The sequence below is a fragment of the Phyllostomus hastatus genome, unplaced genomic scaffold (assembly GCF_019186645.2).
Source record: "Phyllostomus hastatus isolate PE091 unplaced genomic scaffold, TTU_PhHast_1.1 phas_contig_150, whole genome shotgun sequence".
NCBI lineage: Eukaryota > Metazoa > Chordata > Mammalia > Chiroptera > Phyllostomidae > Phyllostomus > Phyllostomus hastatus.
Window position 1 is genome coordinate 33,938,122 of NW_025333611.1, and position 16,883 is coordinate 33,955,004.

Here is a 16,883-nt window from a genome sequence, read left to right on the forward strand (position 1 = left end):
AACTGGGTCGGCTCCTCCAGGGTTTCTGAGACCAGTGCCCTATGTCAGTTTGGACCGGTTTGCATTTTCAATCTTGTTTCTCTTTAATGTTTGCATTGACTTTCACATAGATGGCTGATCTCCAACAAGAACATCAGAGGGAAATTGAAGGTTTACTGGAGAACATTCGACAGCTTAGCCGGGAGCTTCGACTTCAGATGCTTATTATTGATAACTTTATACCTCAGGATTATCAGGTAAGATGGAAGTTCTCTGATTTAGATATTAGGTCGGTCCCTTGGCTGCAGTTAAGGAATAAGGAAGTATAGTTTGTCACTTAATTGGAGGTAAATATTTCCGTTTCAGTTGTCAACAGTAAGATTTCCTTGAAGTAATGCCATAGCATTTCACTTCAGCTGTTAACTTTTCTTAATACGTGAATCTCTGAGTATCTAAGTATCTAAATAGGAATTTCTCAGCCCTTTAGAGAAATCTAGATTCATGTCCAGCAGGTCCGCAAACAGCACTGTTTCCATCGCTGTTGTTTTGTTACATCGTTGAAGAGGGAAGAAAAATTGACTTCCAGCTGGAGTCACTGTGTGTGTGGAGTGGGCATGTCCTCCCCAGTGTGCATTGGTTTTCTCGGGGTCTCAGGTTTCCCTCCGCATCCCAGAGATGTGCCTGTGAGGTGACTGGTGTGTCTGCGTCATGCCAGGCCGAGTGAGTGAGTGAGTGCGTGCACCGTAACTATAGGGCGCCCTGTCCAGGGCGGGGTGCCACCTCGAGCCCCCGGCTGCCTGGACGAGCTCCGGCCTCCCATGAGTATCTTTCCCTCAAGTAGATAAGCAGGTTGGAAAATAAGCATCTTAGTCTTTCATAAGTGTATGTGTGTCTTACATTTATTCCATTGTTTAAAATTAGTAGTTTTGGGCCTTTACTTAGAGGTTTGGTGATGTTTTTATGGCCGGAAATATAGGAACTTAACTCTTGTTTATATCAATTAACCTATGATAAAATTGGTTTCATTATCATTTCACTTAAAGTCGCAGTTTCCGAGAACCTGTTAGTGACACTAGTGAGGACTCACTGTAACTGCTGTCAGAAGCAAGGCACAGGCGCTGCTTTCCGCTCAGCGTCCCCTGCCCTGCGAGCAGAATGAGCGGAGCGCCTGCGTCAGCTTCCCCTCCCGCTTTCGGACGCCACCTGTGTGTGTGCGGGGAGGGGGGCGGTGTACGGAACACGGAGCTGGTGATCTCACTGTGTTCAGTAGCATGGTCACTGATACTGTGTCCGTCTCCAGATGGGTGCTACTTCTCAGAGCTAGTACAACACCATATAATTTAAGAGTCCCTGCCTCTATTTTTGTTTTACTCAAAATATTCATCTTTCCAGCACATTTTAGTATACTTTCACATAATGATTTTTTGAAAAATTTACTTTGCAATTCTATACGGCCATGAGAAATTTCTCTACAAATAAGCCTTAGTATTTTTCTCCTTTGGACATGAGGTGTACAGAACTGACCTTCGGTTCTCGGTACACTCCTTCCTGGCCCTTGGAGGCTGGCCTCCACTTAGGCAGTTACTGCGTGGGGAGCTCATCCCCGAACAAAAGCTGGCACCATGGCCGTCACCTGCTCCCAGACCTTGTGCCTCTTCCAGCTCAAGGTAACCTTCCTCCAGAGTCCAGTGCTCTTCGCTTTCTTGCTTTTTAGTTGTATATATTTCTTAAAAGCATATATTTTGAAATTTATAAAAAGTGTATCATGCAGCATATAATGTTTTAAGACAAATTTTCCCCTTGATCATAAAGATTTTAGTTTCATGAATGTTTTTTAGTATTTTAAGTGTTATTAAATGTTATTAGATATTAAAAGCAGACTATCTTGGACTCTTTTAAAAAGGAGATGATTGAAAACTATGTCCACTGGAATGAAGACATAGGAGAGTGGCAGCTGGTGAGTACTGCCTGCACCCTTTCGTCCAGGCGAGTTGTATAGTACTTCCTGCAGACTAGGGGTTTTGCTGGCGCCAGTGGGGAGGCAGGTGGTCCAGACGCTGAATCCAATGAGTTTTGGCGGGTGGAGATGTTTTTCTGATGAACCGTATCAGAGCACACGGAAGTCTGGTGGAAATGCCTGGTCAGGGCTGCGCAGGGCTACCGAGCCTCTAGGCCCTTTTCTGTCCCAGTGTCATTAGCATCAGGGCATCTTCAGTAATTTGTTAATTCACAGTATTAATTACTAATTAAAACGATTCTTTCCTGTCTCTTTTTTCTTTTTTGAGAAATGTGTCGCCTACACAGGAAATAACATGAGGAAGCAGACTCCAATTCCTGATAAAAAAGAGAAAGATGTAAGAGTGCCTTTTTTAAACATTACAGTGTTTCTTTATAGGAATGTGGGTCACTAAATTATGTTATCAGCATGGTATCTGTTACTCAGCTGTGCTGAAAGAGCAGGCTGCTCGTCGGGGAATGGAGGCTCCAGGGCTGCAGGTGTCAGGGCGGCGCACGCTGCTGGTGGTGCCAGCGGGCTGATTTCTGCCGCAAGACCGCCCTGGAGTCTTCCTGGACTCATCTTTCCACCGCTTTTCTGGGTCATGGGGATATGGTTGGTGACTAGATGTTTTTTTAATATATTTTATTATGCTGTTACAGTTGTCCCATTCCCCCTCCTTTATTCCCCTCTGCCCTGCACATTTCTTCCATCCACGTTTTCCCCTCTTAGTTCATGTCCATGGGTCATACATACACGTTCTTTGGCTTCTCGATTTCCTACACTATTTTTAACCTCCCCCTGTCTATTTTCTACTTACCATTTATGCTTCTTATTCCCTGTACCTTTTCCCCCATTACCCCCTCCCCTTCCCCACTGATAATCCTCCATGTGATCTCCATTTCTGTGATTCTGTTCCTGTTCTAGTTGTTTGCTTAGTTTGTTTTTGTTTTTGTTTTAGGCTGGGTTGTTGATAGTTGTGAGTTTGTTGTCGTTTTACAGTTCATATTTTTTATCTTCTTTTTCTTAGATAAGTCCCTTTAACATTTCATATAATAAGGACCTGGTGATGATGAACTCCTTTAACTTGACCTTATCTGAGAAGCACTTTATCTGCCCTTTCATTCTGAATGAAAGCTTTGCTGGATAGAATAATCTAGGTTGTAGGTCCTTGCCTTTCATGACTTTGAATACTTCTTTCCAGCTCCCTTCTTGCCTCTAAGGTTTCTTTTGATAAATCAGCTGACAGTCTGATGGGAGCTCCTTTGTAGGTAACTGTCTCCTTTTCTCTTGCTGCTTTGAAGATTCTGTCTTTATCTTAATCTTGGGTAATGCAATAATGATGTGCCTTAGTATATGCTTCCTTGGGTCCAGCTTCTTTGGGACTCTGAGCTTCCTGGACTTCCTAGAAGTCTATTTCCTTTGCCAGATTAGGGGAGTTCTCCTTCATTATGTTTTCAAATAAGTTTTCCATTTCTTGCTCTTCCTCTTTTCCTTCTGGCACCCCCATGATTCGGATGTTGGAACGTTTAAAGTTGTCCCAGATGTTCCTAAGCCTCTCCTCATTTTTTTGAATTCTTGTTTCTTCATTCTGTTCTGGTCGAATGTTTATTTCTTCCTTCTGGTCCAAACCGTTGATTTGAGTCCTGGTTTCCTTCCCATCACTGTTGGTTCCTTGTACATTTCCCTTCATTTCACTTTTCATAGCCTTCACTTTTGCCTCTATTTTGTGATCACACTCAACCAGTTCTGTGAGCATCCTGATTACCAGTGCTTTGAACTGTGCCTCCTGTAGGTTGGCTATCTCTCCATCACTCAGTTGTATTTTTTCTGGAGCTTTGATCTGTTCTTTCATTTGGGCCATTTTTTGTCTCTGCGCATGTAGTGTTATGCAGTGACAGATAGAGCCTTAGCTAATTGCCAGGGCGGGGCAACCCAGTCACTGTGTTGTTGCACTTTCTGTGGGAGAGGGTCTGAGAGGGAACAATGGCACTTGCTCCACTCTCTGCCGGACTTCAATCACTTCCCCCACTACCCACAAGCAGACTGGGCCCTTCTGGTGCTGATTCCTGGGTGGGTGGCTTGTGTGTGTTCTGGGACCCTGTGGGTCTCTCCAACAAACTCTCCTGTGAGGCTGGGAGTCTCTCCCAGCACCTGAGCCCCCACAGGTGTTTTCAATCAGTGTTTTGAGTCTTTATTTCCCGGCACTGGGGCCCTGGGTTGTGGGGTCTTCTCGCTCTCCAGTTATTCCTCCTGGTTTATCCGCACTTGAATGTGGGACTGCCTGCTCAGCCAGCCGCTGCCTTGCTGAGGTTCCTTCCCACCCAGGCTGCCCACCTCCACCACTCCTACCCGTCTGGATGGATGTTTCTTCTTTAACTCCTCGGCTGTTGGACTTCCATGCAGTTCGATTTTCTGGCAGTTCTGGTTGTTTTGTTTTTAAATTTGTTGTTGTCCTTCTTTTGGTTGTGGGAGGAGGCACAGTGTGTCTATTATGCCTCCATATTGGCCAGAAGCTAGAATGTCCTTTTCAAAGCTAGTCCTAGTCTTAGGTCCAGCAGAAGAAATACCAGCGTTGGGGAAACGGCAGCAGTTTTGCTTTACTCCCAAGGAGTTTATACTGCCCCAGGGCTCACTCACCAGCCCTTGCTGAATATGTGTGAGATAAATGGCATTAAAGAAGATGACTTTTAGACATTTGTTTGGTCTTGTGTCCTGTGGCTTTTTTCTAGAGTTTATTCGGTATTTTATTTTTTAAAAATTTATTTATTTTCAGGGAGAGGGAAGGGGAAGAAGAAAGAGGGAGGGAGAGAAACATCAATGCATAGTTGCCTCTCTCATCCCTCCAACTAGGGACCTGGCCCACAACCCAGGCATGTGCCCTGACTGGGAATTGAACCAGCAACCCTTTGGTTTGTAGGCCTGTGCTCAATCAACTGAGCTACACCAGCCAGGGCTTAGTCAGTCTTTTAAATCTTTCCCCAAGTGTGATCTAAATTCTTCCTCTAAGAGCATCCGGTGTTGGTTTCCTGTTCGCAGCCCTTCGAAGTGGACCTTTCCCACGTGTATCTTGCTTACACCGAGGAGAGCCTGCGGCAGTCCTTGATGAGGCTGGAGAGGCCTCGGACCTCCAAGGGGAAAGCAAGGCCCAAGACGGGGAGACGGTAAGGACTGCCTTTGAGTCTCGTAAAATCAAGGCTGTGAGATATGCTAATAAGATACATTGAAAGGAAATTTAGTTAGGCTGATATTTTGGCTGATATATTTCAATATCAAAGTGCTTATGTAGTTATGATTTGAGTAAATAAAATTTTACTAAAGACTTAAGGTCTTCCAACTTCTTTAGCTGTCTTGAGTAATAGAATTTATTTGTAATGTATTTTGTTCTTTCTAAGTCATCTACTATCTTAATTCCTTAATTCTTATAGTAATTCCTCGAGTGCGATGCTAATGGATTTGTTTGGTTAGACTCCCAAGTACCCAAGTATTGCACTCAGCTGACTCGTCTTTTCTGTTGTAAGCCTTGTCCTGAGGGCTTTGGCCCCCTCAGTCACCAGGTAAAGAGAACTTCTCCGGCCACCTTCCTTCCTCTGGGTGCTGGTTTCGACCCTGAGGAGGCTGTGTGTGTCGTAACAGGATGCTGGAGCCTGGAGCCTCTTCCCTCTCTCCCCGCCCCACAGCAGGTACCGCTGAGCTCGTTTAAACTGGCCACAGAACTGTGAGGCTCCCGAAATGAGAGGGAGCAATCAGCTTATTTTCCCCTGCCCGAGCACTGCACTGCGGAGTGACGCGTAGGCTGAGGTGGTGTGGGCCTAATGTGTTCGTGTTGTGTGACCTCACAGACATAACTGGATGTTTATACATTTGGGGCGCTTGACCTCAGGGAGGAGGAGTCAGTAGTGCATTAAAAGTGCACACATTTTACATCTTTACCATTTAGGTGCTGGGGTTAAAACTTTTCCTCTGGTTTCAAACAAGGTAACAAAAAAAGAAAAGAAAGAAAGAAAAAAAGAAAAAAACCCTTTTCCTGTGCTCGCAGAAGCCATGTGTGTGATGTCACTGAATGAAGCAGAGCAGTGCAGACAGTGCAGCTCGCTCCAGAGCTTCCCTTGTCCACTTTCAGTAGAAGCGTTCCCCTCTGAGCTCTGCCGTCGGTGGGGAAACGAGCAGTGCACGTGTTTTGGTGAACGCTGAGACAGTGGCCTCAATGCAGCTGAAAAGTAGGCCGGGGAGGGACTTGGGCAAGTCGGAGAGGAACGCTGGCCCCCCGCTGGTTTGGGGCGTAGGGGGCCCTTGTTTGTTGTTTCTGACTCTTCTCGCTTCAGAGAAGCTAGAAATCAAGTTATTTACACGAGATCTCTCCATTTTTAGCCACTTTTTAAAAAACTATGTGGACCTAAAACAAACAATAAGTTATTTGGATACAGTTTTCAGAATGCTCACTTAAAAATAATACCTTTTTGATTTAACAAAAAAAAAATCCATGTGAGACAACCTGGGATGAGCCAAAGCCACCGTCCCTGCACCAGAACTAGCCTGCTGTGTTATGACACAGCAGAAGGTCAAACACAGAGACACGTGTGCACAGTAGATGGCTCACTGCGACTGGACTGCCTGCCGACAGTGTTCAGTGCGATGTTCCTCACCAGAAACGCACGGTTCAGGGTGCAAACGAAATCTCGGTGAACACGGTCCATCGCTGCAGTAGTCCCAGGACACGCACATCCATGCGGTGCTGCCCCAGGCGGTGTGGGCTCTGAGTTTCACTGAATGAGCCTGCGCCTTTAGCTGACCCGGAAGAGATCATCAGGGGGTTCAGTCTGGTAGGCACGCAGCTCACTTGGCCTGGCTGCGTCGTCTGGTCCAGTTTGGGAAATCATCATCCACTCAGCCCCTCGGCTCTCTGGGTGGGGGCGGGGCACCGTGCTCCGTCACCTAATCCAGGTGACCTTCCCCTGGCTGAGGAGGCAGCCGACGAGACCTCTTAACGTGGCCAAACCTGTCTGCCCTTGGCCTGTTTCTAGGCCCCGTGGCCCCATTGTTGTATCTGCTATGTAATGTAAAGTGTTTGCATTTCAGCCTTTCAGGAAAGTCTTCATGTTTTCTTTCTCTCTTCTCCAAACAGAAAGCGTTCTGCAAAGCCTGAAACCGTAATTGACTCTTTACTTCAGTAAATGTTACAGACTTAAAGTCTCAATAAAAACTAGTGATATCCTAATGCCTGGACGAGATATTTAATTAAAACACTGAAGACTTATGTAATTTCACGGAGCAGAAGCTGTAAATCATGGAGTAAGACTGGAACTCTAGTAGTTTGCCTAATAACTTTTTGTCTGTACGTAAGTTAATATATTAGAATTGCACAACTGGTCATTGTTCAGGTAGCCGTGTCACCCTTCAGTCTGTCCGGTGCGGGGAGGCTGGGGGAGCGGCCCCTGCTCTGGAGAGCTGCAGGCGAAGTGCACTCGTGAGTCTGCTAGTAGTTTGCTCAGCTGCTGTCTGTTCACCCAACTGGGCGTGTTGTGTTCCGCACATCGAAGGCGGCAGCTCTGACCGCCCCGTGTCGCGCTGTGCCAGGTGAGCGGAGGGGCGGCGCACCTCAGCCGTGAGTCAGCCCTCACGTCCGCCGATCCGCTGACCTAGGTTCTACTCCCTGTACTGTCATTTATTGCACTCTGAGTACTAGATGATCTGTAGATTTGTCATTTAACAGACAGTCTTTAGAAGTGTACCTGTTTAAAAAGCAAAAGCTGAAGATGTTTCAGCTAGATCTCTCTTGACCTTTTTTGCCATTTTGAGTTTAAGTCAAATATACTTTGTTTTGATTTCATGTTCTCTTGAAACATTGAGTTTGTACCTAATTATAAAGGAGTCACAGTTGCAAAAAATTCAGATGCTAAATACTGGTTGCTAATCTCTGCCCATATGTGTATATTTAAAAAAAAATCATTGTGAAGTGTGATTAATGGATGCTGTCATCTGAGTTCTAAGTTTTGGTGAAAATTGCTATGTATCTTCCAAAACTGAGAAAGTCTCCATTTTCCAGAAAATGCAACCAAAGCAAGAAAAGTAGCTTTTAATTCTTTGCCTTTAAAATACTTTTTTTCTTTGATCATCTTCCTCTAAAAATGAAAATAATTTTTATTTTAAAGTAAAATAAGTTGTAATAGATAGTATTGTGATTTCCCTGTTGGCTGCTTGCAGAATTTTTATTTTTTTCAACATGCTACATCTACACCAATTAATATGTCTTTTGTGAACTTTCACATAAATTAGTATGAAGTTCACCTTATTTTAGGAGTTGGATGACACATTGGTTCATCATGACAAAGCTGTGTAGAGAGTGGGGGTGAATAAGGTTGGCAGCCTTGTGAGGCGGGGGTGAACACGTGTGTCCCAGCGGTGTGTCCTGTACGTCTTGTGCAGCTGCGTGTTTGCTCGCCAAGGAGAATTGCATCCCTGGCAGCATCTCCTTGGTGACGTGCGAGACAGACGCCCATGATTTGGCTCTGGGAGGCACCATGCATGTGCTGTGCAGATGTGGGCGAAGTCACATCTTGTGAGAGCTTGGTGTGCGCAGGTGGGGCGGCCCTGTGTGCGCCTCTGACTCTGTCAGTGATCGCTCTGGAGAAACCTTCTTTTGAAAGTCCTTGTTTCTAGCCTGTAAGCATCCAGCCAATAAGAAAGGAATAGCTTCTGCATTAAGCTCTAAAACACTACAGAGAACTTAAGCCAGTGTGCTGGTTTTTTTCTGCCCCACTCCCCTGCAATGATGAAAAGAAACCTGTTAGAAGTCAAAGCTGGAGCGACTTTGAGAACAGGCTGCTGAGGCAGTTTTTTTTAAAAGCACTTACATTAGAATTGATAAAACTGATTATACCAGACGGATGATAAATATCCGTCTTATGAAATGCCGAAATTAGGTCTCAGAGGCAGGCCTCAGTAACTGCAGGGGAACGCAGGGCGCCGGCCGCACAGCCGCCCCTTTAGCTCCGGCCGGGGCAACTCCGTGCTTTCCTCACACTCACTGTGTCTGTGTGCACAGAGCAGACGTTGTACAGCCTCAGTGTTAACTTCGTGTGAGGAGAGAGATGAGCAGACCTGCTCATTATATGAAATAGGTTTAAAATGAGTGTCACATAGAAATAGTTTTTTGAATGGGAATTTTCTTTTTAATTTAAAGAAGTAAAATTTATTTATTAAAATGAGCCTTGGTAGAGTGTTATTTGTTTGTGGTATGTTCTTTAATATACTTTGTAATTATATATGCTGATAGTTAGGATATTAAAGATAGCAGTAGTCCCCATTTTTGTATAGATTCTTGTAAAGTGTAAGATTAATCAAGGGGGAGGGTCTGCATTGTGTGTTTACCCCGCAGATGGAACCTACTGGAGAAGCTGTGTCATCTGCTTTTCTAGGTAAAGGGGACCTTTCTTTGTGGCAAGAAAGTTAAGGTCACTTTGGGATTGGGGGGATGCCTCTTCATCTGTAACATTTTTTGAAAGTTATGTTTATGATTTTGGGTTGTTTCTTTGTTTCTCTTTAGTCTTTAAAAAATGTCTTTCCTCTTAACTCTTAGGGAAGGTTCCCGTCTTCCCTACAGGGCTGTGAATTAAGGAATGGGTGGGCCGGACATTCCAGTACGCTAGTGTCTGCCCAGTTTCTCAGTGTATACATTTATTTTCTTGATTCGAAATGCTAGAAGAAAGCATAGATCCTCCTAGTGCCTTTGAACTTACATAGTAGTCTGATTAGTTTAAATCATTAACTTCAGTAGCATTACTACAATACTGTATACTGGCCAAAATGACAAATTCTACAATGAGTTTGTTGCATTAATTTCAAAAGCCACACTTCTATTATATTTTATGTATAAATTGTATTTGTTCAAGTTGTATATATTGTTATTGTATATATGTGTAGCATGGTTAAATAAGAAATAAAAAATGTTTACCTAATGCCTGTAGTAGTGATCTGCTTCTTTACCAAACTGTTTTTGTGTTTACGTCCATCCTGCTATTAATAGTCAGGTTTTAGTGCTGGGCATCTTGGTTTCATGTGGTTAACATCACACCTGGTTTAATTTCACACCCAGAAACTCATACCGGTATGGGTCTTCCAACAGAAGCCAGGGAAGGATGTTTTTAAATGTGCTTCTTGCCCTGGCTGGGTGGCTCAGTTGGATGGAGTGCTGTCCCATGCACCAAAAGGTTGCAGGTTCGATCCCCAGTCAGGGCGCATGGCTTCAGTCCCCAGGCGGGCTCTGTACGGGAGGCAACCAATCAGTGTTTCTCTCTCTCTCTCCATCTTCCCCTTCCTTTCTCTGAAACCAATAGAAAAGTATATATCCTTGGATGTGGATTAAAAAATATGTTTATCCAGGTTTTGTTATCCTTTTCATTAGGTGTTGGAGAAAAGATACTTAAAGAAATGTGTTTGCAGAATATATCTCACTGAAACATGCAAGAAGACATTTATGAGTGGTAATGATATTGTGCTCTTTCAAAAGGTATTAATGAGCTTAAAATATCTCTAAAGTAAACATGGCTTGGATTATTGTTAATCACGGCTCCTTTTGACAAATATTTCTCAATCATCAGACACGGTGCTGAGGAGGCCTTAAGCTCACAACGGGTGTCCAGAAGTTTTGGTTTGTTGGCGAGTTTCAAAAGGACTTAAATGTGCTCTTTGCATAGGTGAGGAGCCTCCTGCAGCCGCCTCAGGGCCTATGCTCTTCCTCTGCTCAGCTGCTGGCTTCTGTAAAACCCCATCGCACGAGCGCGTGTGTGTGCGTGCGTGCATGCGCGCGTAGCATGAGGGCAGTACCTGGTGCCGCCCTTGCACTCTGCCTCCTCTCTCCCACTGGGCTCTGGAGCTGTGACTCACTTCCATCAAGCAGCATGTTGTCCACCCCAACTTCTTACGAAGACCCTCCAGAAATCTTTTTTTTTAAAGATTTTATTTATTTATTTTTAGAGAAAAGAAAGGGAGAAACAGAGGGAGAGAAACATCAGTGTGTGGTTGCCCCTTGCCTGCCCCCTACTGGGGACCTGGCTGGCAACCCAGGCATGTGCCCTGACTGGGAATCAAACAGGCTGGCACTCAACCTACTGAACTGGGGCCTGAATTGATAAATTCTTTGGAACTGAGATTAACAAACAAATCATGGGCATATGTATCTTTCACATTAGAGAATTACAAGTCCTTAGATAAGTACTCTGTATACATAAAGCCTATATATACAGACTTCCAGCCTTAAAGTGGTACCTCTAAATATTCATTCATTTACTCACTTATTCAACAAATTAATTGAAGTCCTGTTGTATTCATTATGTCTCCCAGCTTCTTCCTGTATTAGGAAGATACTGAAGCATGAAAAGCCAAAACAAAATATAAACTAAAATTTGTGATTAATAAATTGTCAATCTTGGAGGAATTTCCATTGTTTACAAAACCAGAGTGAATTATATTGAAAAGCAAAATTGGTACAAGACATTTTGTTACTGATGATCCTAATTTTTTAAAAGATTTTATTTATCTTTATAGAGAGAGGGGAAGGGAAGGAAAGAAACGCTGATGTGCGAGAGACACATTTATTGGTTGACTCTTGCAAGACCCCCACTGGGGACCTGGCCCGCAACCCAGGCATGTGCCCTGACTGGGAATTGAACTGACAATACTTTGGTTTGCAGGCTGGCATTCAGTCCACTGAGCCACACCAGCCAGGGCCAGAAATCTTTTTTAATACCATGTACAAACAAAATCAAAACCAAAAAACCCAAGCTTCAGCCGAAGGGACCACAGCTAGCCTGTGCGCGGCAGGGGGGAACAACAAACACAGCTCTGAAGCCACAACTTAAGTGAGCGGGAGGAGCCTTCCAAACACGTTTGTCACAACATTATGTGAGTGTCACATTCTTAAGCCGTTTCATTTGCAAAGCAAATCAGATACTCAGTCCTCCTTCGGAAGTTGAACAAATGTGTGGGAAAATGATTATGAAGAGGCTACTTCAAAAAGAACCCGTTTCCTCTCGGCATTTATCTTGGGCTTCCTGTGACCCAATCTTCAAGCCACTTTTATTGCCGTTATCAGAACATCACTTTGTCTTACCCAAACACGTTTACGGCTCTGACTGAAGAATATGACAGATCAGACATCCTTCCACACCTGCTCCCCTCCCCCATCCCTTTCTTGAGGTCTGGGGAAATTTTAGTTTTTAATCAAAGGCTTTATTCTCCAATTGTACAAAGGAATTTAACTGGGACTTTACAACTGCATACAATATGTCTCAGCATTGATACCAATCTTAGCAAGAGGATATTGCCTAACCCAGCCTAAAAGTACCAGAATCATTACAGAAATACCATGCCAACCTTGATTACTCCTCCGTGTGCCCTGCCCCTCAGTCATCTGGTGTCTTATGGAAGGGCTGTGTTCCGGCCCTATGCCAAGCAGAAGGCCGTGCAGGGCTCACGCCTCCCTCCAGAGGGAGCGGGCCCAGGAAGTGGAGAGTGGCAGCTCAGCATGCTGAGGGCTGTAGTAAGGAGGGTGACCAGGGAGCTGCCAGGAATGGTGTTCCCAGCGGCCGATGGGGTGCCTAGCACTCGCCTCTGACCCAAAGGCCAGAAAAGGCTGTGTGTCCTCAGGGGAACTGGGCGGGAGGTGTTAAAGCAGTCCAGTGGGGGGTGGGGGTTGCCGGGTGGGAAGGCATTCCAGGCAGGAAGGGAGCGAGCTGAATCTAGATGCCATGCGCATTGGTGGCATGTTTGAAGTCCGGGGAAAGAGGTGGGGACAGTTGCACCAGGAAAGGAAAGACATGGGCCAGGACCCTGCAGTGAGTTTTCTGTAAGCAGGACTTTAAGTGGATCACTCACACTGTGTGTGTGTTAAAGAGATGACTGCTGGGAAGATTGGGAAGGGTTAGGCGGGTTCCTGGGGGAGCAGATGCTGTCCCACCCCATCATTGTCATGAGCCCAAGGAACCACCTCGCTCTCCCCTCAGCTGGCTCACTGGCACCCATGGCTGGTACCTCGATGGATGAACCATCTGTATCTTCTCTTGCTCACACTGCCCAGCAGGTGCCCAGGCGTGCAGTCAGCACACAAAACATGAGTGCCTGCCTGTGTCTGGTTTAACGCTGGTGATTGGAAACACAAAAAGAAGAGGTCGTTTAGAGGTTGAAAGGTGAGGTGGATGGGAAGGGTGGATTAGAAGGGAAACACTTTAGGGAGCTGAAGAGAGAATGTCGGAGTGCTTGGGGCGAAGACCGGTCCAGAAAGTGCTAGGCAGGACGGGACATGCTGCTGCATGTCCACTGGGAAATGCGGCTCCAGCAAGCTGACAGATGAGCCAGGAAATTGGCCCCTGGACCAGAGTAAGCGCTTGCCTCGCCCACTGCGGGAGCTGGCAGGAAACGAGAAACTAAGCTTGGATGCCACTAGGCTGGCCATGCCTTACTCTGGGAGAAAGCTGTGCACCCAGCTCTGTCCCCTGATTCCTCAGCCTCAGATGGTTTGGGCACCCCAAGAGGGTGACAGGCATGCCATAGGGAGGGAGGGGGAGGAACCCAGGGCCAGGTCATGGGCACAGACACGCCGACAAGTGGCAGCAGGAAGAGAGCCTGGTTTTTACCAGAGGCCAGCGTTTCTAGCTGTGGCCAGGGAGGGTCCAGTGGGGCGGTCAGCTGTAGTTTTGAATGAAATGTGTTTTTCTTTTATTTCCTTGAGGTCAGGCTTTGTTTGTTTTCAATTTCAGCTTACATTCAATATTATCTTCTATTGGTTTCAGGTGCACCGCATGGTGGTTAGGCAGTCAAATACTTTACAAAGTGTCCCCCCAGTATTTCCAGTCCCCACCTGGCACCACTGACTGCGTCCCCTAGGCTGTACTCGACCTCCCCGTGACTATCTCAGAGCCACCAATTTGTACTTAGTCCCCTCGCCTTCTCACCCAGACCCCGAGCCCCCTCCCCACTGACAGCTGTCGGTCTGTTCTCTACCTGTGAGTCTGTTTAAATTTCATTTTGTTCTTTAGATCCTACACATAAGTGAAATGGAAATGGTTTTCTTTTTTTTTCTTTTCTAATTTTATTTTAATCACTGTTCAAGTACAGTTTTCTGTCCTTTACTCCCATCCCAGCCCACCCATCCCTCCCTCCCCACCTCCCTCCCATTTCCACCCCCCTTAGTTTTTGTCCATGTGTCCTTTATATATGTTCCTGTAAACCCTTCCCATTCTCCCCTGAAATTCCCCAGAAATTCCCTCCCCTCTGGTCTCTATCAGCCTGTTCTCTATTTCAGTGTCATTGGCTATATTTTGCTTGTTTCTTTGTTTTGTTGATTAGGTTCCTGTTAAAGGTGAGATCATATGGTATTTGTCTTTCACTGCCTGGCTTATTTCGCTTAGCATAATGCTTTCTGGCTCCATCCAAGCTGTGGCCAAGGGTAGGAGCTCCTTCTTTCTTTCTGCTGCATAGAATTCCATTGTGTAAATGTACCATCGTTTTTTGATCCATTCATTTACTGATGGGCACCTAGGTTGCTTCCAACACTTGGCTATCATAAATTGTACTGCTATGAACATTGGGGTGCATAGGTTCTTTTGGATTGGTGTTTCAGGGTTCTTAGGATAGAATCCCAGCAGTGGAATTGCTGAGTCAAAAGGCAGATCCATTTTTAGTTTTCTGAGGAAGTTCCATACTGCTTTCCATAGTGGTTGCACCAGTCTGCAGTGGAAATGGTTTTCTAACAAATCTTTATTTATTTATTTTCCCCATTACCATTTATCCCCCTTATACCCCCTCCCCCCTGCAATCACCACCCTCTTGTCCGTGTCCATGGGTCTTCTTTCCTTTTTGCTACATCCCTCCACCCCGCAACTTCCTCCCAACCTGCACTAGCTGTCAGCCTGTTCTCCATCTGTGAGTCTGTCCCCATTTTCCTTGTTAGTTCCACTTGTTCATTAGATTCCAAGTATGAGCGACATCATATGGTACTTGTCTTTCTCTGAGAAACATTTTTTCTTTCATTCATTTATTCAGTAAGTATTTATCACCCACTAATGCCAGTTGGAGATGCACTGCACTCACAGGTAACCTGGAGAAATAGCTGCAGCAGGGAGGGAGGGGCTCCACCAATGCCGCGCATCCCAGGCACAGGCAAGAGAGGAGGCTCCTGGGTGAAGCGGACCTGGGCTGGGGCTAAACTGAGTTTCCCAAATGAATGTGCTTAAGTGATGGATGCCTCAACTTTCCCTTACCCCGAAGTTTCTTCCCTCGCTCCTTTTCACCATCCTCAGTCCGTGTCGCCTCGCTCGCTCCTTTGGCAAACTCGAGGCTCACTGTTGGGTGCTGCCCTCTGGAGCCTGGCCTCAGCTCTCTGGAAGTGAGCAGAGACTCGGTTGCACCCTCTCCGCTGGAGCTGCTCTCACGGCAGACCTGCCTGGAGCCTGCAGGTGTCCTCCCCACAGCCTAGTCTGAAGGTTTCTTCCCAACAGCCTTTTTTCGCCATCCTGGCCTCACACACACGCTGCCAGCCCACGGCTCATATCCTGTGGCAGACGACAGCTCACATTAGCCATTGAATGTAAATGAGCCTCCATCAAAGGAGAAGGGAAACGAGTGCGCTGAGGGTGGCCTTAGAAGCCGCCATGCCTCTCTTGGTTGCTGTTGCCCTTGGCATCTGCTATTTCATGTGGGCAGGGTGAAACTGGCTGTGGTCTGGGTGAGACTTGAAGCTTTTGATTTGTTCCCTTATTTTGAAAGGGTTAAAAAGATATTGCATGTTTTGGTAGAATTTTAGTACGAGTATTAATTGTTGTCACATATGTGTGAGCGAGGGTGAAAAGTGCTCATTCATGGCTGCGAGATCCACATTCTGGCAGAGGACCTGTCTTCAAAAGACAGGCTTCGATGACTTGACACTTGCTCTTTTTCCCTTTAATCTTTGTAAATGGCAGCTTTATGGGGATGTAGCTCACACACTGTGAAATGCATCCTTTTAGAGGGCACAGTTCAGTGGTTTTTAGTGTAGCACCGCTATTGCATGTCGGTACATTTCATTACTCCCCAAAAAACCCCTGTGTCGGTGAGCGGCCACTCTGCATCCGCAGCCCTCCCGCCCCGGCCCCGGCCTCTCTCGGCCAGCATTCTGCTTTTCTGTCTGTGGATTCGCCTCCCTGGACATTTCATATAAATGGCAGCACACTCTATGCAGCCTTTCGTGTCTGGCTTCTTAGCGTGATGTTTTTGAGGTTCATCCCTGTTGCAGCCTGTGTCAGCATTTCATTGTTTTGTTTTTTAATATTTTATTTATTTATTTATTTATTTTTAGAGAGGGAAGGGAGGGAGGTAGAGAAAGAGAGACAAACATCAATGTGCAGTTGCTGGGGGTCATGGCCTGCAACCCAGGCACGTACCCTGACTGGGAATCAAACATTTCATTGTTTTTATCGCTGAGTAACGTTGCGTAGTGTGGCTATGGCCTGTTGTGTCGGTCCAGCCCTGGCCTGATTGGCCCTCGGACCGCTTCCCCTTTCGTGCTGTTGTGAGGGGTGCGGAGAACATCTGGGGAGAGGCTCTGTGGGTCCCCCGTGCTCAGTTCTCCTGGATGGGCACCTCAGGCTGGCATGGCTGTGCTGCAGCAGCTGTGTTAGCCTGTCTCGGACCTGCTGCTCTGGGTTCCCCGTCACACCGGCAAACGTACAAAGCAGAGCAGGACAGTCCCCACCGTGTGCCCACCCCCTGTACCACAGCCAGCCCACGACCTGCCTTGCCGACTGTTTTTTGACTTTTCAACTTTAGATATTGTGTGTCGATTTCCCTATTGGAAAGCGAGGGTTTGCCTCATTAACTTGTCCCTTCCAAATGTTTCATAGTAAATTATTTTTAGATCTTCTCTTACCTTTGT

General features: G+C 46.0%; 1 protein-coding gene across 4 annotated transcripts in view; it reads left to right on the forward strand.

The window, feature by feature from the left end:
- The window catches only part of KIF3A (kinesin family member 3A), a 45,040-nt gene extending 35,116 nt beyond the window's left edge, over window positions 1–9,924 (forward strand). For all 4 annotated transcript variants that reach the window (XM_045826936.1, XM_045826944.1, XM_045826951.1 and 1 more), the window contains 5 exons: window positions 111–236; window positions 1,883–1,936; window positions 2,265–2,333; window positions 5,015–5,139; window positions 7,101–9,924. In XM_045826936.1, coding sequence (XP_045682892.1) covers window positions 111–236; window positions 1,883–1,936; window positions 2,265–2,333; window positions 5,015–5,139; window positions 7,101–7,149 — 423 coding nt within the window. In that variant the 3' untranslated portion in view covers window positions 7,150–9,924. The remainder of the gene's footprint in view (window positions 1–110; window positions 237–1,882; window positions 1,937–2,264; window positions 2,334–5,014; window positions 5,140–7,100) is intronic.
- Window positions 9,925–16,883: the final 6,959 nt, after the last annotated feature.